At 46.5% G+C, this 26,830-nt stretch overlaps 1 protein-coding gene across 2 annotated transcripts in view; it reads right to left on the bottom strand.

Moving 5' to 3' along the window:
• Positions 1–26,830, bottom strand: part of Tdrd9 (tudor domain containing 9) — a 94,013-nt gene that overhangs the window by 32,681 nt on the left and 34,502 nt on the right. For both annotated transcript variants that reach the window (XR_013106558.1, XM_076921032.1), the window contains exons 9-24: positions 25,668–25,732; positions 19,772–19,826; positions 17,285–17,369; positions 16,255–16,312; positions 14,689–14,793; positions 13,560–13,657; positions 12,214–12,345; positions 11,341–11,506; positions 11,181–11,244; positions 11,045–11,108; positions 10,729–10,773; positions 9,812–9,865; positions 7,016–7,132; positions 5,492–5,599; positions 3,517–3,617; positions 2,116–2,289 (exon numbers count right to left, since the gene is read on the bottom strand). Coding sequence is in view for 1 of the 2 variants with exons in the window: in XM_076921032.1 (XP_076777147.1) it covers positions 2,116–2,289; positions 3,517–3,617; positions 5,492–5,599; positions 7,016–7,132; positions 9,812–9,865; positions 10,729–10,773; positions 11,045–11,108; positions 11,181–11,244; positions 11,341–11,506; positions 12,214–12,345; positions 13,560–13,657; positions 14,689–14,793; positions 16,255–16,312; positions 17,285–17,369; positions 19,772–19,826; positions 25,668–25,732 (1,491 nt within the window). In the remaining variant the exon portion in view is untranslated. The remainder of the gene's footprint in view (positions 1–2,115; positions 2,290–3,516; positions 3,618–5,491; positions 5,600–7,015; positions 7,133–9,811; positions 9,866–10,728; positions 10,774–11,044; positions 11,109–11,180; positions 11,245–11,340; positions 11,507–12,213; positions 12,346–13,559; positions 13,658–14,688; positions 14,794–16,254; positions 16,313–17,284; positions 17,370–19,771; positions 19,827–25,667; positions 25,733–26,830) is intronic.

Genomic DNA, 26,830 nt, shown 5'->3' on the forward strand with positions numbered 1-26,830 from the left:
TATAACCTAATTATTATCCACTTCCCGCCAAAAATACACCCTAAAAGGCAGAATCTCTGCTTTGAAGAACATACATTCTAAATCTAGGGCCTGCAATCCTTTCTACTTTTTTCACTTCAGAAAACTAACTAGAAAACAAAGAATTCCGTTGACAGAGTGCTTGTCTGGTCCATACAAAGCCCTGTGTGTGATCCTCAGCACAGCATAAAACTGGGTGATGCATGCTGTGATCCCAGAACGTAGAAGAAGGAAGAAGGGGCTGGAGGGACGGCTGAGTGGTTAAGAACAATCCTGACTGCTCCTCCAAAGGACTGCAGTTCACCTCCCGGCACGCACACATGCAGCTCACCACTGCCAGTAACACCAGCTCCAGGAGGAACCACAGCCTCTCGCCTTCACAGACACCCACACGCATGTCCACATACACCACATGTCCACAGGCACCCACACAGACACGTAAACATGTATAATTAAAATAAGAGGTGGCTGAGCGGGGTGGTGCACGTCTTTATTCCCAGCACTAAGGAGGCAGAGGCAGGTGGATCTCTGAGTTCCAGGCCAGCCTGGGCTACAGATCCAAGTTCTAGGAGATCCAGGGCTACACAGAGAGAAACACACACACACACACTTTAAAGGTAAAAGCAGGAAGAGCAGCTACAGGAGTGTGAGGTCAGCCCAGGTTACAGAAGACCTTGACTTTAGAGATGGCTCACCAGTTAAGAGCACTGGCTGCTCTCCCAGAGGTCCTGAGTTTAATCTATAACAGGCTCTGATGGCCTCTTCTGGCATGCAGGTGTACATGCAGATAGAGCACTCATGTACATAAAACACATGGTTATCAAACAGGCTCTAGAAATATCATTCACCTCCTAGAGCAGAAAGACAGTAGACGCTACAGGATGTGAAAGACAAAACCAATGATCACAAACTTCCTCTTGATACTTTTATCCTAAAATAAGGGAAAGATTCCAGGAGAGACCCAGCTCCTCCTCGTTTTCATCAGCAGGTTCGCAGTCGCAGACAGCAGGCCCAAATGTCAGCAGTCGGACTTGGACAAAGGCAGACAGGGATCTTTGAAGGCTAAGCCTACCCTTCTCCCAAATGGTCAGAACAGAGCTTGGTAAAGTGCCTGGCACAGGCATGAGGACCTGAGTCCTCGTGGTTCCCAAAACCCATGGGACAAGCCAGAGGAAACACCTACTGCACTGGCTGAGGCATCGATGCAGGCCGCTCCTGAGGCACACTGGCCAGTCAGCCCAACCGAAACGGATGAGCTCCAGGCTCACTGAGTTACAAAGTTACCAAGACAGGGCTCTCAGCGCTGGCCTCCACAGTCAGGCATCTAACAAGTACCTGAGCCACAGACAGCAAACAACCAAGCAAAAAGGACCCACAGCACCACACACTGGATGGATCTGGAATGCCTGTGTCTCTCCCACACCAACTGCTCATATTCACAAGACCCTTTCTGGAATCACAAACGATTACACACAATAAGAGATAAAGTGGACTTTGAAAAAAAACCAATAAATAAAGCCAGGCATGGATCTCTGTGAGTTTGAGGCCAGCCAAGGCTACATGGAGAAACCCTGACTCAAATAAAAATTTAAAAGGGAGACTTTTGCCTGTATGGCACTAAAAGGGAAGAACCTGTTCTAAGTACTAGACGGTATTTAACTTGTGTCCAAGAACAGACCTGCCTCCCAGTGGCCACGCAGGCTGTGAGGAGGAGACGGCGACTGCTCAGGAGCTGGCCCTGCTAAGAACCAGGCCCAAAGGTACCTCCACCAGAGCCTACCTTTTGCTCTGCCAAAAAAAGAATTCTCCAAATGAAATTCATAAACCTCACAAGGAAGAAAGGAAAGAAGCACAGGGCTAGTTTCTCCAGTCTACACTGAAAATCTAAATGATTTCACTCAGTCCTTCAGCGGCTCCACAGCAGGCATCGTATCTACTGTACAGCCAAACCCACCGAGAATAAGCAGACAGCAGCCCCAGGACACCCACGGAGACATGATGCCAGACAAAGCCAGGCCAACACCAGCTACAGCTCCTCCAACAGTCTTGTGGGAACATAGTGGGAACAGTGGTGCCAGTGGAATCTTCTGGAAATACCTTGTGTTCCTGAGCTTTGACACCGACCCGCCTTGCACCTTCCCCTCAATCTCCTCTGCAGCATGGACACAGAGCTCAAGGGACACTTTTAACTGGGACATCTTGACTGCCAAGTTCACAGCAGGGAGGGTCTTAAATCTTTCTGTTGGATTCCGTGAAAACTCCACAAAGGCTCTGTTCCATAAAATATGAATTAAAACATGAAATAATAATATATAAGTAATAAAACATTAATTTCTCTGACGGTTAGGAAAAATTCTCACTGCATACTTCTTAAAATGCTAGTAAGTCTTCATTTTAATTAATCAGTAGAAATATTAGTTGGTTGAAGACAGGTTGTTTGCTGAGGAAAGTAAGTTACAAGTCCGTGAGGCCAGGCCTCACCCTGACACAGCAGAGTGCACGAGTGCACAGTTCCCAGGGGAGTTCCAGCCAAGGGATGCTAGTTTTCAGAACTCCAGCACAGAGCAGCATTCCTGTTCCTAAACATCAGAGGCCGAGCCTGTGCTGCAGAACACCATCAAACTTACAGCACGGTAGCTCTGTCAAGACCCTTGAAGTCAACTGAAGGTCAGTTAGTAAGTAGCGCCGACAGTGTCCTGCCCCTGCACACTGCCCGGGTGCCCTCTGTGCGGTGCCCCTTCCCCTCCTCCCCGCCTGCCTCCACACGCATACAGCTTCGACAGCGTGGGGGCCGTGTGGGAGAAAAACAATCATTACTCTTTGATTGTTGCTTTGTATCTCTAACTGGTCCTGGCAGAACCAAAAAGAACATAGTTGCTTTCTTTTGAAATATTGGTGTGACATTTCCATTGTGAGTAAAAAGGCAAAATTATAAGGAATACACAAACCAGGCCCTGGGTTCAATCCTCAGCTCTGGGGAAACGTTTCTTTCTAATCAATTTAAAAACTGTAACCTTGTGTGCATGAGTATTTCCTTTCCGGAACAAAAGCACATGGTGATTCTTTTAACTAACCGTTTGTTACTGACCTGCTAATAAAATAGGGCCAAATTAACGGAGTTTCTGTACTCTGTGTCTTCTAGAGTCACCTATGACAAGTGCCTATGTGCTAAAGAAGTACACAGAAAAATGCTGCCCTTTGGGGAATCCCTACAGCCACAGAGAATGAGATTAAGGACTTCCCATGGAAACCTGGGAATGGACTCTGACAAGAAGACCCCTGCAAAGAACCAGGACAAGCACATAAAGCACAGGCCACGGCACAGCCACTTTAAGCTGGAAAGGACGACTCCCACTGACAGTGAGATCCACCAAAGCGCTACCTGAGAGCCAGCCCAATGGCCCCACGCAGACACACATGCGGCCCCGGGAGGGCTCTGGGAACATGGAAGCTGGGGACTCCTCAGGAACTGCAGCTGACTAGAAAGTGACCACTTACTTTGCACCGTCAAACACAATGGATTTGACTTGACCACACTGTCTGAAGAGAGACTGCAGTTGCTTGTAGTAAAGAAATCCATAGGGAGGGATGTGCTTCAGCTGGAAGGGAACACAGGCACGTCAGTGCCATCAGTAAGGACCTGACTGCCCAAACATCCAGGCGCAGAAGCAGCTGCTTGCTGCCCTCATTTGCAAACTCAGCTTATATAAATACACGACAGACTTGGCCTGTCGGTGTACCTAACAACCAAACAAATGACTTTAACTTATAACTGTTTTAACAAAAATGCATGAAATGAAGGCTACTTTTTCCCTTGTTGAAACAGTTCAACAGTTGATTGCAGTAAAAGTAATTTTTTTTGCTTTCATTTTGTTACTTAAAAAAAAATTATGCTAACTGCAACTTCCTGAGACATCACTCTTATGATAAAGAGTGACAGAGTTAGGGGAGATGGACTGGTCACCTCAGAGGCTGTTGCCCCTCAGGGCAGCAGAGCCAGGTTCCTACCCAGCAGTCTCACCTCTAGCTGCTCCAAAGCCCTCCCAGCACTCCACCCCTACGAGCATCAGGCGTCCTGATCACTATGTCCCAAGCTCTGGTCCCTCAGGCCCCTTCCTCTGCCAGTCCCTGAAGAGTGAAGTGTCTCCCAGCTGTGGGTGGCAGGAAGGAGGTAAGAACACTGTCTGGACAGAGTCTAAGGTCAAGCCATGGACCCACTACACTACAAGCGTGTCGGGATGATGGTCAAGCCTTCACATTAAAGGATTAATGTGAAGCTCAGAGAAACATACACTGTAAAAAAAACAAAAAAGAAAACAAAACAAAACAAAAAACAAAAACAAAAACAAAAAAACTGTTTGGCTCCTCCCAGACTTTCTAAAGCAAAACTAGCTATGATTTAGTTTGTATGACACATGGTTAGTCATGTGTCAAGTGACTAGGCTGACTGGGGCTGAGGAGTGTGTCTGAGTAGGGTCCTGTGGGGCCTGGCCACTGCACACAGCTGAAGGACAGACAGCAGGAAGAGTGCAGAAGTAGCTAATCAAAGCTAATCAGAAAGCTTTCTCCAAAGAGAGAAGTAACAAAAAGCCCACAGTCCTTGGAGCGACAGGAGCTCATGGCAGGCAGCCTTTAAATGGAAATCTTCCCCCGGCACACACTGCATCCCTGCATCCATCTTGCCTGTTGTGCTCTTCAAAGATCTGACTGAAAATGTTCCAGGATCTGTGGCTCTGTCCTTGTCAATCTTCAGACTCCACAGCTGCAAAGTAGTGTAACAACACCGGAACTACAGAGAGCACTAACTGGGCACTTACTACACGCCAGGCGCTAACTTTACCAGGTGCTTTACGTTGCCCTAAATCAACCAAGGAGTCTACTGAAAGCCCAGTGCTCAATTATGTCATTCCAGTTGTCACGTGTTACTGCTGGCATAAAAACAAACGGCCCCTATAAATCCAGCAGTCAGTGCCCACGGCTCATGGTCAGATCCTATTCTCTATCCCACCTCCTAGTTCACGCTGCTTACACACCCTCCCTAGGTCACACCCTCTAGTGCAGACTTTGAGGGGCTTCAGCTCTGAACTTAATATCCTCTAAGTAGTTATGCTGGGTGTCAGGGCAGGGGATCACTGCTACTTACAACAGTCAGCTGCCAACCAGAAACATTTTATTTTGTGTATCATTAAATTGTCAATTAAAAACTTACCCTCAAGTGCCTTGAATCCTTGAAAATAACACATGTTCAAGGCAGCACTCACCCTGAATATATAAATTCTCAAGGCCTCTCTGTAAAATGAGGTTAGTAAAGATGAAGACGCTGTAAGAAAGCCGCAGTCTCTGAAAGGTTACACAGCCTGTGCTCAGCTGGAGGAATCCACACAGCACTTATGCACCAGCCGCACTAGAGACAATCCTTTTGGACACCACATTCACACTATTCTCTTGGGACAGTTTCCTATGTGTCACCTACCACAACTGTTGTCTTTGGGTCTTTGCCGGCCAGTTCCCTCACTGCCATCTCCTCATCTGGCTGTCCAAAAGTGAAGTAATTTGGATAAAAAGCACCTGCCAGTACGACCTGGAAAAGGAGCGCATGTTCAAGTCTTCCTCCCATCATGCTTTCATGTCATCCCAGAGTACCAGCACAAACTGTGACACGCATGCACTACACACACTACGCCTCTCACACATCCGGGAATCCGCTGTGATAGCCATGCTTCCTGAATCTCTTCTTCAGAATAGCTAGAATGCTTCTGAGAATGGAGCCAATGTGGACACAACAGTGCACTAAGCTGTTCTCCACCTTTACCCAACCTCAGCGCTGACAGGCCAGGTGCTCTCCCAGCTGTAGAGACATCACTCCAGCGGGGACTCTCCATCTGGACAGCATGTTGGCACCTAATGTTCACATCTAAAAGGCACTCTGCCAAGCCCTGTCTTCAGTAAGAATCTGCCTCATAAAGCACACCCACAGAAGATTCTCCCTGGCCACGTGTCAGTTCCCCATCCACAAAAGAACTAGTACTCCCAGCATGCCTGGTTTCCAGGTGTCCACCTTAACCCTGTTCTGTAGCATGTGGTGGTTGGAATGAGAACGGCCTCCATCTGCTCAGATGTTTGAGTATATGTTCCCAGTTGATGGAACTGTTCTGGAAGGGTTGGCAGAGCAGACTCTTTGGAGGAGTGCTTCGCTATGGGTGGGCTTTACGTTTTGAAAGGCCCACACCATTCACGCTCTCCACTTCATGCTTGTGAATCAGACGCAGGCTACCAGCTACTGCTCAAGTATCATGCCTGCAGGCCTTCCTGCTCCCATGCTCCCACCATGATGGCCCTGGACTCATCCTCTGAGCTGTAAGCCCTTTACAATCGCTTCTTTCTGTAAGCTGCCTTGGTCTTGGTGTTTCTGATAGTAACTTAGACAATGCAATGGCAACCCTACTCTGCAGGTCTGTAACAGAAGCACTGTTCATGTGCAAGACACATCTCTGGGAAGTTCTTGGAGGGTTTCACCACACAGCTAGTCACCTACTTCATGACACAGAGTTAAGTGTCCTGGTCTGCACACACAGCAACAGTAGGGCACACAGAGTCTCTGGACTCTACAGCAAAAGGCCCCAATGCTGGCCACAGTGACAGCCCAAGCTCACTGAGAAAGGCAGATTGACATCCTAACACCAGCAGGAGGAGCGTACACAAGGCAGGGATGCTGGTTCCAAACAGGTAGATCCACTATGGTGTCCAGATTTCAGAGGCACAGCCAGCACCAACAGCAGAGAGCACACACACTGTCAACCACAACCTGAGTCAGAACCCTATGGCGATGGGTGTGGTGGCGCACATCTTCAGCCCCAACACTCAGGAGGTAAAGGTAGGGAGATCTCTGTTAATTCAAGGGAGGGAGGAAGTGAAGGAGAGAGGGGGGAGGGAAGGATAGAAGGAGGAAGGAAAAAATGAATAAAAAAAAAATCACTAAAAGGAAGGCCCAGCACACCTGCAGGATGAAGCGCTGCTTATATGGATACTCCCGATCCAAGACAGGATGGCGAGGATCCACAAACATGTTGAACTGTGAGATTCTATTCTTCAGTTCTTCATATAACTCAGCCACCTAAAGGGCACATGGAAATCTGATGTCTCAAAGCACTGACAGACATTACTCCATGTAGTAAAACCAAATGCACACAACAGGGAAGGTTAGAGGAGCACCTCCCTGGGTTAAACATTCCAGCCACCAGGAGTCAACTTACTCAACACTAATAAGGAGTGAGAGAGACAAGGTAACAAAGGAGCAGCAGACGGCAGGTCTGTGCCTCAGCGCCTCAGCTTATGTATGTGATCGAAACTACAATTACAACCTTGTGTCTTTCAAACTGCCTTATGTTTTCTTCACCTTCCACTATGAACATGTTCTGGTTTTGTGCTCAGAAACACAGTATGTGCAAACATAGTGACACATACCTATAATCCCAATGTAGGAAGATAATGCAGGGGATCTCAAGCTGGAGACCACCCTTGACCACACAGCTCAAGGCCAGTGTGGTTCATATTGTAAAACCTTATCTTGAATTTTTTTCAAAGAAAGAGAAACAAGGTATGTTACAGAGTTCCCCTAAATGAAAATAAAAATATCAAGTTAAAATAAAATCTCTCAATGCATGCACAGTAGTACATTCCTATGATCTGAGTATCTGGGAGGTAAAGGCGGGAGGATGAGGAGCCCAAGGCCAGCCTCAACTACACAGTGAGCTTAAGGCCAGCCAGAGTTACATGAGGGGTTCTCTCAATATGTTTTCATACAAAGGGTCTAATGTTTAAAACATATATATGATGGGGCTGGAGAGACGGCTCTATGGTTAAGAACATTGTCTTTAACTTCACTTCTAGGGGATCTGGCACCCTCCCACAGACATACAGGCAGGCAAACCACTAAAGATCAAAACACACACACACACACATATATGAAAATAAACAACTTTAAGTCATCACAAAAGTTTCTCAATAAAAATTTAAAAGCAAAACCCATAAAATAACAGAGGGAAAATACTTTGATAAATTGAAAGGGGTATAACTCAATAAGACATATTAACATACTTAAGTATGTGCTTAATATGTTCAAAACCCTAAGCTAAATCACTAGTGTGTGAGTGTGCATGCTTGCACACACATGGAAACCTATAACCTTCTGTAACTCCAGTTCCAGAGAATCCAACTGATGGAAAACAATAATGTGGTACATTTATTTACACAGTGGAATGTTATTCAGCTGCTAAGAAAAAATGAAATTTCAGGTAAACAGACGGAGCTGGAGACTATCATCCAGCAGAGGTAACCTGCACCCAGAAAGACACATGCTGAATGCTTCCTCTTAAATGTGGACATGAGCTTTTAAGCTTCAGATATGTGAATTTCCTGTAGAATATCCAGAGGTTAGGTAGCTTGTAAAGACTAGAAGGATGGGATCGTCCAAGGAAGGGGAAATACAGTGTTATAAACGATACGGGGAACTAGAACAGGAGGATTACAGAGGAAAGAGAGGAAGGAAAGATAAAGGAAGCATAACTAACACAAAAAGCTTTTGAAAAGCTGTGTGGAAACCTTCATTCCAGAAGCTTCTCCTATATAAGAGAAATTTAAATTGAGTTGCCATATAACAAGAGAGACAATGCCCCGACCAAGCAGCATATGCTAACAAGTAAAATCCCCAATACCAGAAACAGATTACAGTTTGTTGAGTCATTGGGCAATGTGATCCCACAGACCTCCCCCCAAAACATCACAGGCTACTGGTTACCCTTCCTAACCTGATGTTAAGGCCCTATTACTGACGACATGCTTATGGAGTGTCTTCATGGAGAGACAGAGACGGTGATCAACTAGAAGCCTCACCCTTGCTGACTAACTAGTGCCCATAGTGCTGAAAGCGACTATCTGAGCTACCAGAGGAGAAAGGGATCCTCGTTCTTACTCAGCTACAAACCTAACAACCTACTATAGCAAGTGCCTGCAAACACTGGCGTGCTCCTGGAGACAGCATATACTGACCGGGACTGCCTGCAGTAGGCCGGGAAGGAGACATCTCAGTAGACCGCGGCAGCTCTTTGTAAAAAACAATTGTTCCCATTTCTCCCAGCCTTAGCCCTGGACAATGGCTGTATAGAATTCATTTGTGTGTGACTGCTTTTCAGTTGCCCTTGGTGTGCATAATTATTTTATTATATCTGATTTTCTCATTTCTTTCTCCTCCTGGTCTGGTGAGTTCTGTGAAACTAGATGTTCCTTGATGTAATGATTCTTAAACAATTAAAAATTGAGGCCTAGGGCCCAGCACAGCACAGTCCACATGGCACAGGTGCATGCCGTGTGTTCTCATCCTGGAAACAATGCAATAACTGCACAATGGTAGTTCCAGATTAATGCTTGACTTGCAAAGAAAGTTTGAGAAATTATTAGAAAATGAAATAGAGCCAACATTGGGATCCTAAGAAAGAAAAAAAATCTATTGAAGTTATGAAGTGAGTTTTACACAACATTTAAGAGTGGTTCCTGGATAAGGAAGTATAGAATACATAAAATCTTTTTGGTTTTTCGAGACAAGGTTTCTCTGTGTAGCCCTGGTTGTCCTGGAACTCACTTTGTAGACCAGGCTGGCCTTGACTCAGAGATCCACCTACCTCTGCCTCCCAACTGCTGGGATTAAAGGCGTAGGCCACCACCCACTGGCCTGCTTAATAACCACTACTTAAGTCAGTTTATTCTCATCAGCCAAGTCAAAGAATTGATAGCTTACCTCTCTGATTCTCTTTATTTGAATGTAGTTTAGCCGTCCCCAATCAAGCTCATCCTTTAAACACATAAAAGTACAATATTCAACATGAGCCAGAAAGTCAGAGGTTCATTTGCTACTATAATACATGTCACATCTCGAACCTCAACAAGGAGGACTCGGCCTGTGCAATCCTCAGCAGCGCACTTGAGTGACCACATATAGGACGCCCTCCATAAGAGCTTCCAATGTCACTCTGAGTCTGGAAACACGAGACCCAAACTACTAGCACTACACAGGGACAGCTCTTCACATGAGTCTATCTGTCCCCCAAAATCAATGGCAGAATGACCAGACTGGAGAAAGACTTGTCATGTTGTAGCACCAGGGAAGATAATAAATCTAGTGGAGGGTTTTTAAAAGGCAGCTCACACACTTGTTGGTAAAGACCCACCGAGGCACAGCAAGGCTGGATACACAAACATACCTACCAAAGGTCTTTGGAACCTAATTAGTTTAGAAGAAAAGGCCTTATCTGAAAAAAGAGAAGAAACAGAGGCTACTGGATTGGATTAGGGTCCTGTTAAGACCACTATCTAAACTCAGAGAAAGTTACAAAGGCTACAGTGTCATTCCAAGCCACTGTCCTAAAGCCAGCAGGCCCACAGCAGTGTGAGGCAGAGCTGCGGAGCAGAGTACCACGCTGCTGGCTGACAGCTTGCATTCCACAGCAGTAGGACCAGGTCACATATACACCTCTGCATACGTGTATACACTTACACACATGCTGACCCCAGAGGTCAGCATGAGCAACCGCCTGCAGTGACCTCAGGTCTTAATGCTACCCCAGTGCACAGGCAAAGACCAAGCTGAGACAGAATTGTAGGAACTCTGAACGTTCCCAGCCATCAGTTGAGGCACCAAGAGGAAGTGTGACTAACCTTGGGATGCCGCAGCTCTCCTCGCTGTCTGCAAGCCTGCCAGGCCTAGAACAACAAGATCCCAGTCTCAAAATAACTCACTAGCTGGTTGAATTTAATTCCAATGTCAACACATGGCTAAACACAGAAAATGTACACATGTAATGCTTTTAATTAGCCTCAGAAAACTGCCTCAGACATCTCCCCACTGCTCCCTCCAGGAGCTGTTACTCTGTGAGGGCCACAGAAGCCCTTACCAACACCATGAGAAGAAACTCTATCCACTCACAGCCAGCGTGTGAGAACACACCTCTGCCTCTGGAGGGCAGACACTCACCCTGAACGCCTCCACAAGTGCCAGGCAGTCACTTCTGCTGCTACCTGAGAAGTGTACTTTGTTCCTGCAAACACATTGATAAAGTGTCATCTAGTGCCACTAGGAAGGTGACCCCCACAGGGACAATATTAAGTACCTATATCCATCCAGATGCTGCCGAAAAGGCATCGTGAAAAAATTCTTCAGAGAAAGGGCTGCCGCTAAAAACAGAAAACAGAGGATGACACCTGCCAGCACATGCCAGCACATGCTAGCACATGCCAGCGCACACTGCCCACACCTGTCCCCACACTTACCTATGATGAGACACTCATCCAGGCACCCAAATACATGTCCCAGCACAATGAGTTTCCCCAGCTGCTGACTGACGGGGAGCTGTGCCAGCACTCTTCCCAGGAAGGTCAGTTCACCATCATGGGGGTTTTCGTCCTCTCTCTGCCCACTAACCGCCAGTGCTCCAACCTTGTGAAACAAGTTAGTGCCATTAACGAGGGTCAGCATAGCCACACTCCATTTATCCTTAAGGTAGAAGGTGCAAGACAGGCAGTGTGCATGGTTCTGAGACAGCTAAGGCAACCTGCAAAGGATGGTGGCTCCAGCACCTCCTGAAACTCACTGCTTCCATGTTTTTAGGAAGCATGTCATGCCACTGGGGGAAAACGTGCAAGGACACTTCCACAGGCCCAGCCAGGGCAAGCTTAACAAATACGGCCCACACGGAGTCAATCGGCTCCAGTGGCACTCACTCACCGAGCACACCGACACTGACAAAGAATGTCTGCGGGGAACACATTAGGATACAGCTCTCCGGCCAGCGAGGGCAAGTCACAAGCGCTTGAGTCAAGCGTGGGAGCAGGTGGGAAGTGAGTCTCAGGCAATGGTGGGCAGGAGGGTGAGGACAAGGTGGAGGACAAAGGTAGAGAAAGAGCAAAAGCAGCCTGGCTGTGACTGAGACACGCGCTGGCTGCTTCTAAGGATGGGACCATAAGGATGGAGAGGCAGTGGGCTTCAGAAACACCAAGGAGGAGAGCTGAAGGGCAGGCCTAGGACTGGAGTCACGTGCCGAGCTCTGTAACAGCTAAACTACTTTATAGACTATGAAAGTTAGGCTCCCCCACAAAGTAAAAGCCTTAGCGTTCCCCACTACTAAGTAACTGCACACGCCCCACCTCCTTCAACAGAAGAATGGTGCGTTCGATGTCACTCAGGCTGGGCGGAGACAGGGCGGTAGCCAGTAGAGCTCTCGGTTCACCCATGTCAAGCAACTTCACCTTCAATATTGTGCTTCCCAGAGGACAGCGCTGAAAAGAACAGAACTTCAGTACTGAGATGACGCTAAACCACTTCACTGTTCATAGGCCTTGTGCAAAGGAGGGGAGGGGGGAAGAGAAGCAGTAGAGACTGAGACCAGCAAAGAGGGGTAGGGAAGAAGACAAGACAGAAGGACACTGGGCATGGCAGCACATCACAGTGCCAGCATGTGGGACAAGGAGGCAGGGGAACACAGGTTCAAGAACAGTTGTGCTACCAGCCCCTGACTGAAAACAAATACAAAGTGGGGGAGAAAGGGAAGTTAGCATGGCATAATGGCACCTGCTTGTGATCCCATCTTGGAGGGGGGTGGCGAGAGGGGAGGATTTTGAGTTTGAAACCAGCATGGGCTATAGAAAGACCTCTCTGTCTCCAAAAAGAGAGGAAGAAGACAAAGTCAAAAGTAGGAAAGAAGGAAGCAAAAAGACGTAAGGGGGACGAAGAGGGTAGAAGTTAGGAAAGACAAAGGCTACTCCATAGTTACTCAGTATAAAGAAACAGAAGAGACTGACATGTAAAAGAAAACAGGGCCAACAGACACAGGGCAGCATTCCTCGAATTAAGATTTAAGAACAGGAGGGCTGGAGGGTGGCTTGGTGGTTAAGAGCACTGGCTGCTCTTCCAGGACCAGGCTTGGTCCCAGCACTGATGTGGTGGATAAGAATCATCTAAAATGCCAACTCCAGAGGACCCAAACACCCTCTTCTGACCTCTGCAGGCACTTCATACCTGGAGACAGACAAAGAAAACCCCCATACACAACAGATAAAAAGATTTAAAACTTTGTTTTAGAAATAGTTACAAGCAGGGCTAGGATAGTGAGAAAGTCTAACAGGTGAACGGCCCTGCCACCGAATAACCAGAGCTTTAACAATGTACACAGTCAATGGTCAAAACCTCCCACAAATTCTCTAGTCTCCACATCTGTGTGGAGTGTGTGCTCGCCATGCACACAGTCAGGTAAATCCCTGCGGTTGGACTCCAACCTAGCCTACTTGCTGAATTCCTGAGTTTCTGTTAAGAATAGCAGAAAGAAATCAAGAAAGAGAGAGAGAGAGGGAGAGAGAGCAAGAGACAGAGATGAGGGGAGGGAGGGAGGGAGGGAGAGAGAGAATCAGCAATATGTATAAGGGTCAGAGCAGAGTGAAAAACAAAACTACATATATGCAAACAGCTGACACTGACAGTGAGCAGACGTCATTACCAGCATCTCAGGAACAACATGGTCAGGGATAGTGCTGTCCCAGAAGTCCCTGTGGATCAGTCTGTAGCAGTATCCTTTAGACACGCGTCCAGCACGGCCTGCAAAAGAGAGGCTCAACTCCAACGGCTGATCACTATAAGTCAGTGTAGAGGGAAATATAAAACAACCATTAACACTGACATGGAAAACGCTTGTCTTCTACCACACTGTGCCAGTAAAAACAAATTATCTTTATTCTAAGATTATCCCAAGTAAAATTATTCTAAACAGCTAGTTAAATTAAGATTGAGTGTTGCTTTCTACTCCCTAGCCAATGTTTAAAAAAAAATCTAGTGTGTCAAAAGAAACAAACTGGCCAAAATGCAATAGAAACCATATTACTTTGAAGGATACACATTTCCTGCAAGATTTAGTTCAAACCAGTAAAATAAGAGCTCACCACAGAGAAGCCATGTGGCTGGTGACAGAAGCCTGGCTCGCCCACAAATGATATTTAGAGCCCTGTGGAGCAGCCCCCTGCCCAGGCTGTCCCTACTGCTGTGACCACCTGTCCTGGGATTTCTATAAGACATCCTTCAGCAAGGCCACCTGATATTAACCAAGAACTGTACGTGCAAGAGCTCAGAGCCAGGTTCCACCCAAGCAGAAGATGACACAAACTGCTCCTTTTGTGTGGGACAATTACTATTTGTGGAGTGAAAGCAAATCTTACAAGACAAAAAAAGAGTGAGGAGTATCCTTAATAGATGTAAACCTTAAATAAATAAACAAACAAGCCAGGTGTGGTGTACAGGCCTTTAATCCCAGCACTCAGAAGCCAGAAAGGTCTCTGTGAGTTCAAGGCCAATCTGATTTACACAATGTGTTCCAGGACAGCCAGAGATACCACAGATAAGAGAGATTCTGACTCCAAAAATAAATAGATAGATAGATAGATAGATAGATAGATAGATAGAATGTCAAAACCCCCAAAACAACAACAAAAAGGTACATGCCCATAATCCCAGCATTTAGGAAGCCAAGAAAGTGGATCTAAGTTAGGGTGGGAGCTAGGCCAAGTTACATAAGGACTTCCAGGTGCACCATGTGACCACTGAAGTTTTCAGGGTGTCTGCCACAAACTCCTTACCTTTTCTCTGGTCACAGCTGGTCTTCGAGGCCCAGCTTAGTCGCAGACTCTGGTAATTTGTATCTTCATCACAAACCAGAGTTCTGGTCAGACAAAAATCTATAACTGGCATTAAAAAAAAAAGTATGAATACATGGCAAGGTGGGATTGTGACAACCCAGAGTGTGGCCATACAGCTGTTGGAGCTGGCATGCTGGCATGCTGGCAGACACCTCTGGGCGTGCCGCCTGCTCCTTATCTCCTGCAATAGGAAACCAAGGTCTCTTTCTACATCAGAACTGGAAGCTTTTGAATCTAAGGACCAAATCATCATACAGACCTGTCTGGATGCACCCAAAAGATTAATTAGTTACTCCAAAATTTTTTTATACCAGAGGTAGGGATGACAGGCGTGTGTTCTGGATTATCTGGACTCAAACCCTGTGTTCTTGTCTGTCTCCGTGCTATCTGTCTACCTAGCATTGAGTGTAGTAAGTCAGCTAGATTCTCCTTCCTTCAAGAAGGTCTATCAGGCCAGGTGAAAGAGCCCCTCTGCTTCCCTCGGGATAGCACCTACCTCTTGTGCATGGTGGAAGTTGTCCTTCGGAGACAGAGGCAGACTCCTGCCCTCCTCAGGCTGTGCCACACACAGCCTCTCCCTTCACCTGAGCCTGCGGTCACCTCATACCAGCTGCCCTAACAGCTCCATTAAGGAGGGACTCTGACATGGAAACCCTTTCCTTTCCTCACAAGCTGCTTTTGATCACAGTGTTTCATCAGAGCAATAATAACCCAACTAAGACATGCCCTGTGGAAAATATCTTTTCCCCCTAAAACTGGAATTTCCTTCCGTCTATTTCTTTTCCTATATAACATTTGTTTCTACGTGAAACTGTAATTCATCTGCTGTCTCCCAGCAGACTGTAGTCAACATAATACAGTCTTCCTCACATGGGTACTATATCTATGGTTACAAGAGTTAACAACTTTTTTTTTGTTTTGTTTTTCGAGACAGGGTTTCTCTGTGTAGTTCTGGCTGTCCTGGAACTCACTCTGTAGACCAGGCTGGCCTTGAACTCAGAAATCCGCCTGCCTCTGCCTCCCAAGTGCTGGGATTAAAGGCGTGTGCCACCACTGCCCAGCAAGAGTTAACAACTTAAGAGTTAGCAAGCTAAATACATATATACTACACACACAAACACACACACACACACACACACACACAGAGTTAGCAAGCTAACTCCATATATACATAGGACCAGACAATGGAGTTGGCATGGCTTCCTTCTGAGCTCCCTCTACTTGCCTTTCTATCACTGGCTCCACCAAGGCAGCCCCAAGATTCTGCTTCCCATAAGATGCCTTGAAATCCCCTGGCGTCCCCTAGAGGTGGCCCTGCCTGAAGGAAACTTATGCTTGGAGAAATGGTGATGAGCCGAGATCATGAGAGACTGGACCTTTGTGAGCCTCGCTCTGAGTCTTCTCCAAGCATGGGGGGGTGGGGGGGAGCAGAGAACACCTCCAGAGGTCAGAAAAGCCTGGGGTGCCTCTTTACAGGGAGAAGTGAGCAGGAAAGAAAGGCCTTACCATATTTGACATCAGGAACTGTGACAGAACTCTCAGCAATATTGGTTGACAGAATAATCTGTGGAGCATCAAACAAAACAGGCTGATGTATTTCACTCTTCAGGACACTGTTGCACAGTTAGAAAAGGGTCTTGGTGATGAACGTCAGTGTGTGTGCTGGTGATGAACGTCAGTGTGTGTGCTGGTGATGAACGTCAGTGTGTGTGCTGGTGATGAACGTCAGTGTGTGTGCTGGTGATGAACGTCAGTATGTGTGCTGGTGATCAACATCACTAACTATGCTCATACTGTATGCAGGCCACAGCTCATCAAGAAGCTCCCACTACATGGAAAGCCAGACACACACAATACAAGGGATGCTTAAAAGAGACGCATATGACACGGCCAAGGGTCTGTTCATGAACCCATTACGATAGTGGAGAGACTGTGGACTTGCCAGGAAGCAAAAGGCAAAAGCAGGCAGAATTTAGAGTGAGGGCCATTACCCTGGGCATCCTAAAGTAGTACCCAACGTCTCATTTGCCTAAAGATTATAAACATCCTAAAGAATGTCCGAGATCTGAGGCAGAAGCTCCACGTCCCAGATCCTGTTCCTCCCAGGGAGCTCTGAGGAGCAGCAGAAACAGAAAAGCTGACAACCTCCAGACGACTCAGGCCTCAGCTTCTGACAAGATCATCACTCCCAAGGCAGCAAACTCCCTATCAGCAGCGCCCTGGGGATTCAGGAAATCAAATATACAAAAACGGTAATTCTGCCAGGCATGGTAGTATATACCTACAGTCTCAGAACTCAGCAGGAAGGTACAAAGTGAGCTCAAGTTCAAAGCCGGCCTAGGCTACATAGCAGTGCCTGTCTTTCACGTAACTGACTTACAAATTAACACACAACACGAAAGGGCCCAGATTCCCATCAATGCCTATGGCCTGGTGACTCAATAGCAGTGTGGGGCACACTGGGAGAGAGGTTCAAGCACCAGTCCTCCCCAGCAAGGATGATGTCATCTCACACTTCGTCTTCCCAGTTTCCTACCTTTCTGTACCCAGGGACTGGACTTAAAAATATATTATTCTGTTCTTCTAAAGTCACACTGGAGTGAAGTGGGTAGACCTGCAACCTAAGAAACAAAGTACTAAAATAAAATGTCACATGATAGATAGCAGATGCAAGTAACAATTTAGTGAGGTCATTAGATTATGTAAGGTGTAAACAACACCAAGCTCTAAAATCCAAAGTACGGGGCACCATGTACACACAAAGCAGAGGGTATCATGCACACACAAAGCAAAGGTCACCATGTACACACAATGCAAAGGTCACCATGTACACACAAAGCAGAGGTCACCATGTACACACAAAGCAGAGGGCACCATGTACACACAAAGCAGAGGGCACCATGTACACACAAAGCAGAGGGCACCATGTACACACAAAGCAGAGGGCACCATGTACACACAAAGCAGAGGGCACCATGCACACACAAAGCAGAGGGCACCATGTACACACAAAGCAGAGGGCACCATGCACACACAAAGCAGAGGGCACCATGTACACACAAAGCAGAGGGCACCATGTACACACAAAGCAGAGGGCACCATGCACACACAAAGCAGAGGGCATCATGCACACACAAAGCAAAGGGCACCATGTACACACAAAGCAAAGGGGCATGCACACACAAAGCAGAGGCATCATGTACACACAAAGCAAAGGGCACCATGCACACACAAAGCAAAGGCATCATGTACGCACAAAGCACAGGGCACCATGTACACACAAAGCAAAGGCATCATGTACACACAAAGCAAAGGGCACCATGTACACACAAAACAGAGGGCACCATGTACACACAAAGCACAGGGCATCATGTACACACAAAGCAAAGGGCACCATGCACACACAAAGCAAAGGCATCATGCACACACAAAGCAAAGGCATCATGTACACACAAAGCAAAGGCATCATACACACACAAAGCACAGGGCACCATGCACACACAAAGCAGAGGGCACCATGTACACACAAAGCAGAGGGCACCATGTACACACAAAGCAGAGGGCACCATGCACACACAAAGCAGAGGGCACCATGCACACACAAAGCAAAGGCATCATGCACACACAAAGCAAAGGGCACCATGTACACACAAAGCAGAGGCATCATGCACACACAAAGCAGAGGCATCATGTACACACAAAGCAGAGGCATCATGCACACACAAAGCAGAGGCATCATGTACATACAAAGCAAAGGCATCATGTACACACAAAGCACAGGGCACCATGTACACAAAAAGCAAAGGCATCATGTACACACAAAGCAGAGGGCACCATGTACACACAAAGCAAAGGGCACCATGTACACACAAAGCAAAGGCATCATGTACACACAAAGCAAAGGCATCATGCACACACAAAGCAAAGGGCACCATGTACACACAAAGCACAGGGCACCATGTACACACAAAGCAAAGGCATCATGCACACACAAAGCAAAGGCATCATGCACACACAAAGCAGAGGGCACCATGCACACACAAAGCAAAGGCATCATGCACACACAAAGCAGAGGCATCATGTACACACAAAGCAAAGGCATCATGTACACACAAAGCACAGGGCACCATGTACACAAAAAGCAAAGGCATCATGTACACACAAAGCAGAGGGCACCATGTACACACAAAGCAAAGGGCACCGTGTACACACAAAGCAAAGGCATCATGTACACACAAAGCAAAGGCATCATGCACACACAAAGCAAAGGGCACCATGTACACACAAAGCACAGGGCACCATGTACACACAAAGCAAAGGCATCATGCACACACAAAGCAAAGGCATCATGCACACACAAAGCAGAGGGCACCATGCACACACAAAGCAGAGGCATCATGCACACACAAAGCAGAGGCATCATGTACATACAAAGCAAAGGCACCATGTACACACAAAGCAAAGGGCACCATGTACACACAAAGCAAAGGGCACCATGTACACACAAAGCAAAGGCATCATGTACACACAAAGCAAAGGCATCATGCACACACAAAGCAAAGGGCACCATGTACACACAAAGCAAAGGCATCATGCACACACAAAGCAAAGGGCACCATGTACACACAAAGAAGAGGGCACCATGTACACACAAAGCAAAGGCATCATGTACACACAAAGCAGAGGGCACCATGCACACACAAAGCAAAGGGCACCATGCACACACAAAACAGAGGGCACCATGCACACACAAAGCAAAGGGCACCATGTACACACAAAGCAAAGGCATCATGTACACACAAAGCAAAGGGCACCATGCACACACAAAGCAAAGGCATCATGCACACACAAAGCAAAGGCATCATGCACACACAAAGCAAAGGCATCATGCACACACAAAGCACAGGGCACCATGCACACACAAAGCAAAGGCATCATGTACACACAAAGCACAGGGCACCATGTACACACAAAGCAGAGGGCACCATGTACACACAAAGCAGAGGGCACCATATACACATACCTTTTGTGAATCATGTTGGTGAGAAGCTCATGCATATAATTTATCTCACCCAGACCTAGGGGAGAGGGAAAGGCAAATGTGAATTTATTGCTAATAACTAATCTTTAAATTAAAGTGGTAACTTAGTTTTAAGGGTCCTTATATCTTTATGCATTCAACAGAGAAGCTCGTAGGGCCTGTTGCATGCACCATGCCACATCCTGCAGAGGTACAGCCAACACAACGAAGGCCCTGCTCCCCAATGGCTCATCTTCTAGAACACAAGCACAGATAATCAGAAATTTACCAATGAGTGCGGAGTTGCCGAGGAGTACATGCAGCATGAAGGGCGGGGGCGGGGGGCGGGCAGTGAGAGCATCGGGACCTGTCTATGGATGCAGTGCTCTGATCAGTAGAGTCCTCAGTAAGAAGAGGCTTTTTTTTATTGTTTGACAATTTCATGCCTGCATATAATGTGTTTTGATCAAATTTTCTCCACATTCCTGGTATTCCAGTCCCTCTCACTAATGCCAATTCATTTCTCTCTCCTACCTTCATGTGCCCCTTTAAAACACACAGACACACACATACATATACATACACACACACACACGAGTTTACTTGGTGCTGCCTGGATCTGCATGGGTGGGAGACTATCTGTCCCCAATCCATACTGGGATGTGTCTGGCTCTTTCTTGTACAGGTCATAGTGCATGCAGTCATACCACTCTGAGTTCATGTCTGTAACAGCACTGTCATTTCCAGCAATACTGTTTCTCTACACATATCTACTCCCTCTGGCTCTTACAATCTTTCTGCCCCCTCCATAATGATCCCTGGGCCCTGGGGGGTTATGGGGGCCAGTGTGCCATTTAGAGCTAAATACTCCATAGACTTTCATTCTCTGCACAATCATTAATTGTGCGCCTCTATTAAATCACCACCTACTGCAAAAACAGGTCCCTCTCATGAGTGTGGAGAGAATAACCTATAGGTATAAAGATAAGAACTTAGGGAACAGTTTCTTATTGTGTCCATTTAGCAGAATCCTGGCATTAGACTCTCCCTGAGGCCTATGACCTCACCAGCCTCCAGGTTTGGGCCCAGTAACAGCTCTGAAGTGCCACCTGGTGGAGTGGGCTCTTAATCCACTTTTAAACCAAGTAGTTGGTTGCTCCCATAACATCTATGGCTGCCACGACTGTACCAGCAGGCCTATCCCGCCAGCCAGATTATAACTGTAGCTCAGAGTTCACAGCTGGGTAAGAGTGTTTGTCACTCTTCTCCCCAGTTAGCACAGATAGAACCTTCCAGCACTATTAAAACTAATCAGTAAGAGATAAACCCTCCAGGTCTCTATCTGCTCGACTCCTCTGTGTCCTATGAGTCATGCATGTGGTATCTTTAGTTCTGTAGGGTAAGGCTGAAGCAACGGCAATGGCCTGTGATGTGCAGGAGTCTATGGACCTTCCACTGACCAACAAGTCAAAGGAAGTAACCTGTACCTGACACGAATGCCTAACGTGGGTGAATTGGGAGTCACTGCTCTATTATACGGTAACACCATTTAAACTGCTTTCATGGCTAGGAATCATATATGGTAGTAGGTTTCTATATGGCGTTTCCAAAACTCTTTAGTGTTAGTCAGAACTCCCTGTACTCCCATCTCTGTCTGCCCTATCCCCACCCATTACACAATTTAATCCTTCCTGTTCTGTTACTCCCTTAAGTCTCCTACAAGTTTTGTCTGTCCCTCCAATCTTGAAATCTGACAGCTACCACGGATCCTTACAAGGTTCCTGACTTGTGTAAGTACTTCAACTTAAATTACACAGAGAAGGGAGGGGGAAATGTGCACCCAGCACTCAGTAATCCCAGCACTTGGAAGGCAGAGATAGGAGAAGCTCTGTAAGTTCCAAGTCAGCCTGGTCTACATAGTGAGACCCTGTCTCAAAACTAACTAAACAAACACACATATCTGAAGAGGCAAAGGTCGTAGCCAGGGGAAAGAACATGCTGCTTGTCTTTCTGGTTTCAGTCACCTCACAGAATGAAAGTCACTAATACCATCTTTCTTTTCAGCTAAGCAGCACCCCACTGTGCCTGTGACACCTTCTCACTGCCATCAGTTGATGGATTAGCAAGTCTCCCTAGAGGAAGAGCCCTTCAAGCCCTTCTATGCTCAGCACACAGCCACGCCCACATGACACATAGCCACACCCACGTTGCCCCATACCACACCCACATCACCCACACCTGCCATCCTTTGTGTTTGTTGGTTTTCTTTCATCTTAGTCATCTGTTTACAGTAAGATGAATTCTCAAAGTAGGTTTAATGTGCATTTCCCTGATGACTAAAAATGTTTTCTAAAATATTTATCAGTTGGGTTGGAGAGATGTCTGAGCAGTTAAAGGTGCATGCTACTCTTCCAAAAGACAGAAGTTCAGTGTCCAGTACTGATTCGGTGACTGAGAACCATCTGTAACTCCAACTCCAGGGAATCTGATGCCCTCTCGGCTGCCCACAGTCACCAGGCAATGCACACAGTGCACAGACATACCTGCAGGTGACACCACTTACATACATAAAAATAAACTCTAAATTTAAACATTGTTCTTGGCCACCATCTTATTTTAAGAACTCTGTTTATTTCTTTGCCCTGGTTTTCAATCAGGTTGTTTTCTTGGTGTTTAGTTTTCTGAGTTCTTTATATATGCTAGATACCAACCCTTGGTCAGATGTATTTTTTCTCACCCTGTAAGCTGTGCCTTCATTTGAACAATGGTGTTCCATTTGCTGCTGTTAACCTCAATGCCTGTACTCCTGAGGTCAGTTCACAAAGTCCTTCCTGTGCCTGTAAGGTGAGTGTGTTCCCTGCCTTCTCTGTCAGATACTATGTTGTGGGACCTGATCCACCTGGAACTGGATGTGCACGAGGCGTGAGATAAGATCTAGTTCTGTTCTTTACATGGTATCTAGTCTGACCAGCCCCATTTGCTGAAGATGCTGTCTTTTCTCCAATATGTATTTTTGGCCTCTTGTCAAGATCCCGGTGACTGCAGGAGTGAGTGTAAGTTTATAGGTGACTGCAGGGGTGAGTGTGAGCTCACAGATGACTGCAGGGGTGAATGTGAGCTCACAGGTGACTACAGGGGTGAGTGTGAGCTCACAGATGACTGCAGGAGTGAGTGTGAGTTCATAGGTGACTGCAGGGGTGAGTGTGAGCTCACAGGTGACTGCTGGGTGAGTGTGAGCTCATAGGTGACTGCAGGGGTGAGTGTGAGTTCATAGGTGACTGCAGGGGTGTGAGTTCATAGGTGACTACAGGGGTAAGTGTGAGCTCATAGGTGACTGCAGGGGTGAGTGTGAGTTCATAGGTGACTGCAGGGGTGAATGTGAGCTCACAGGTGACTACAGGGGTGAGTGTGAGCTCACAGATGACTGCAGGAGTGAGTGTGAGTTCATAGGTGACTGCAGGGGTGAGTGTGAGCTCACAGGTGACTGCTGGGTGAGTGTGAGCTCATAGGTGACTGCAGGGGTGAGTGTGAGCTCACAGGTGACTGCAGGGTGAGTGTGAGCTCCTAAGTGGGTCCTCAGTATTTTTATACCAATACCAGGCTGTTTTTATTCTGTGGCTCTATAACTGAGATCAGGCCTAGTGCTCTCCCCGGCAGTGTTTCATTGTCCAGGATTGTCTTAGATGGTCTGCTCTTTCATGTTTCCATATGAATTTTGAAACTATTTCTGTGAAGAACTGCACTGGAATTTAGATGAGGACTGCACTGACTCTGTAGGATGACATTTCTACAGCGTTAATTCTACTGACGCCTGAGCACAGGGTGGGGGTGGGGGGCTTTCCATCTTCTAGAATCTTCTTCAATCTCTTTTTTCTGAGATTAAAATTTTTTTACTGAGCAAGTCTTTTACTTCATTAGGTTACCCTTAAGATAAAATAACAACTTTTTCAAAGACAAGCTTACCAGTTCATTTTGACTCTTTACCCTTTTGTACCAGAACTAGGACAAATGCATTGTGATATTAATTAGTAATAACTTAAAGCTGTTTTAAAATAAATACACTATTTCAGTGTTTTCCTTGTCAGAGCAGAGACTACTGATGAGTGTTGGCCACATAAGTAACTTCTCTTCCCTCCTGTTTTTCAAATTGTCTCCAATGAATACACAAAATGTTTCTTATCAAAAATAATTTTTTTAACCAGATAAGGTAACTCCAGTGTGAAATCTCAGAAACTGGGAGACGGAAGCAAGGTACTATCCAGTTCAAGGCTAGACTTGGCTACACAGACAGCTCCGAACCAGGCAAGGCTACATTAAAACTTTGTCTCATAACCAAAACCAAACAAACAAAAAACCAAAGCGGGCTGGAGTGTAACTTAGTGGCTCGAGCAGGCGGCTGCGTTTGATCCCAAGAGTACAAAGCTAGTACTAATATTTTACAGGACTTGGTCCTCCTCGGTAGATTTACACACGTGCACTGACTGACAGCATCAGTAGATTTACACACGTGCACTGACTGACAGCATCAGTAGATTTACACACGTGCACTGACTGACAGCATCAGTAGATTTACACACGTGCACTGACTGACAGCATCTGCGTATGCCATGTGCCTCACATGGATTATCAATATTTTGAACATGTTCAACTTTGTCTCCCAACAACTACTGTAGATTCCAACTCCAGTAATTGAAAATGTGAGTGGCCTGACTTAGAAACAGTCATTGCACGTACAGGAGCTACAATACGGTCCTGGTGTAGTTGATTGGGACCTACATCTAACGGGACAGTTGGTCTCATAAAAAGAGGGAAGAGACAGAGGCACAGGAATGTCATGTGACAGCTATGCAGGTGGAACCAACAACAAAACAACCCCAAAGCCTGAGGATGGCTCACGGAGCTAGGAAGAGCCTGGTGCCTGAGAGGTAGCATGTCTCCTGACAACTTGTTCCAGCATGCCTAATTGTTTTAACCACAGGCAAACACACCACCCCTTTAAGCATCCAATTTGCAATGCCTTGTTGGAGCAGCCCTGTAAAAACTAATTCATATCTGCTGGAAACAAGCCAATGAGAGAGTAAACATAAGATGGCAGACTTGATTTACATTAATATAACAGAAAGTCACAGAGCTGAAGGTAAAACGTCACTTGTCAACACCTTGCTGGGCCATGTTTACCTTGTGAGGGACTACTGAGGAGCACCACAGCTCTGCCTTTTCCTTACAGTTCGTGGACTCAGAAGTTATGTGACAAATACACACAGATGCAAACTCTCTCTGCACCTGCCAGCTAGCGTCTGTTTCTGTATGTAACATGAGTCTATTCAGAAAGCAAAATGTGTCTAGGATTTGAAACTCATGTTACATTCCAAAGTTAGGTTTCTCTTGTTACATGTTCCGTATATTGCCTTTCAGCAACAAAATATGTGAATTATTGTTATAATTTCATCAAACTACACTACTCGATAAAGTCATTTTGACAAAGTGCCAATACACACAATGGAGTCTCTTCAGTGAGGTGCAGTAAAAGCCCATTTTCTTTAGCACTGAGAGGGGACTCAGGGACTGCTGGTGGCTCCGCAGGGCTTCATGCTTTGCTCTCATTAAGAATGTCACACTTCGAGCTCAGGACAATCACTTCACATTCATGACCATGCAAAGGAATGTTCTTAACAAAGCAAAACGTCTTACCAGAACCTGTGAAGCTGACAGGCCTGCCTTAAAAAGGTACTCGTCCTTCCTATGAACTCCGGAGCAACACAAAGGTCACGGACAAGCCAAACTGAGTCACAGTGGCTTATGTTCTCGTGTCTAAGACAACAGGCAGCAAGAACACCACTGTTCAAAATGTGCTGTCCAGAGTATTAACGTTCTAGTCACAAAATCATGACATGCACACCTGGCAGGAACACCAGCACGCTGCTCCGCTCCGACACAAACTGCGCCCCGGACCAGGTCTTGTTCCTGTCAAAATGTGAGGTGAACAAGTTTGAATCAAGGCTGGCAGAGTCCCTGCTGTGTGAGACCCTGATGCTACAGGCTTTGTTCATGAAAGCTCTTGCAGATCATGCCAGGTAACGCTCTTCAGTTCACACAAAGATAGAGGCATGCAGAAAGAGCAAGGCCAACCAGGCAAAAGGTCAGGGCTCTTCATTTCCACTGCATTTGCCTGCAAGACACTATCTGCAAAAGTTTTCCTGCAAATTTACATACTATAATCCAGAAACCCAAAACACAAACCTTAGAATAACTATAAGCAAACCTTATTAAGGGCCAGATTATCACTACAAAGGATGCTTACAGATGCAGATCTAGGATAACCACATCGTACTACTACACTTATTTCTGTATGAAATAGAATTTTTCTCCTCCACAGACCTGTGGGCCCTCCCTACATTTGATACTTTTCCTGTATGCAGTCTGGGGACAGCAGGAACAGATACAAGGACCCTACACTGCTCTGCAGCCGATGCCCTGACTAGAGAGACAGACTGCAATGTGCGAGAAGGAAGGAAGGAGACCCTGTCAGCTCAGTGACAAGACCGAAGGAGACAAACGGACAAAGGGCACGGAGCTGCTGCTGGAGAGATGTCTCAACCGTTGAGAAGTACCGGCTTCTCTTCCAGGGGATCCGGGTTCAATTTCCAGCACCAATATGGTCACTTATAAGAATCTGTAACTCCAGTTCCAGGGATCTAATGTGCTGTTCTAGCCTCCATGGGCACCACACATGCAGGCTGGGCACCAGGCACGCACAATGGTACATAGACACAAATGCAGGCAAAACACTCCAAGCTGTATATGGAATGACTGCTCAGAGAGATGGCAAGGGCATGAAGGAGGAGGCAGCCATATAAAAGTCCAAGAAGGGCAAGCCAGGCTGTAATCTGGGAATAGCAGCCTCAATGGAGGAGAAGGGTATGTACTGACCCACATGGAAAGGCTTGTCATCCTGTATTGGGGAGGAGGAAACAGACAGATCTCTGGGGCATGCTGGCCACCCAACCTAGCAGAGCCTAGTCAGTGAGTTCTAGACCAGCAAAAGATATTGTTCCGAATGGT

Source organism: Arvicanthis niloticus, chromosome 23, assembly GCF_011762505.2.
Source record: "Arvicanthis niloticus isolate mArvNil1 chromosome 23, mArvNil1.pat.X, whole genome shotgun sequence".
Classification (NCBI taxonomy): domain Eukaryota; kingdom Metazoa; phylum Chordata; class Mammalia; order Rodentia; family Muridae; genus Arvicanthis; species Arvicanthis niloticus.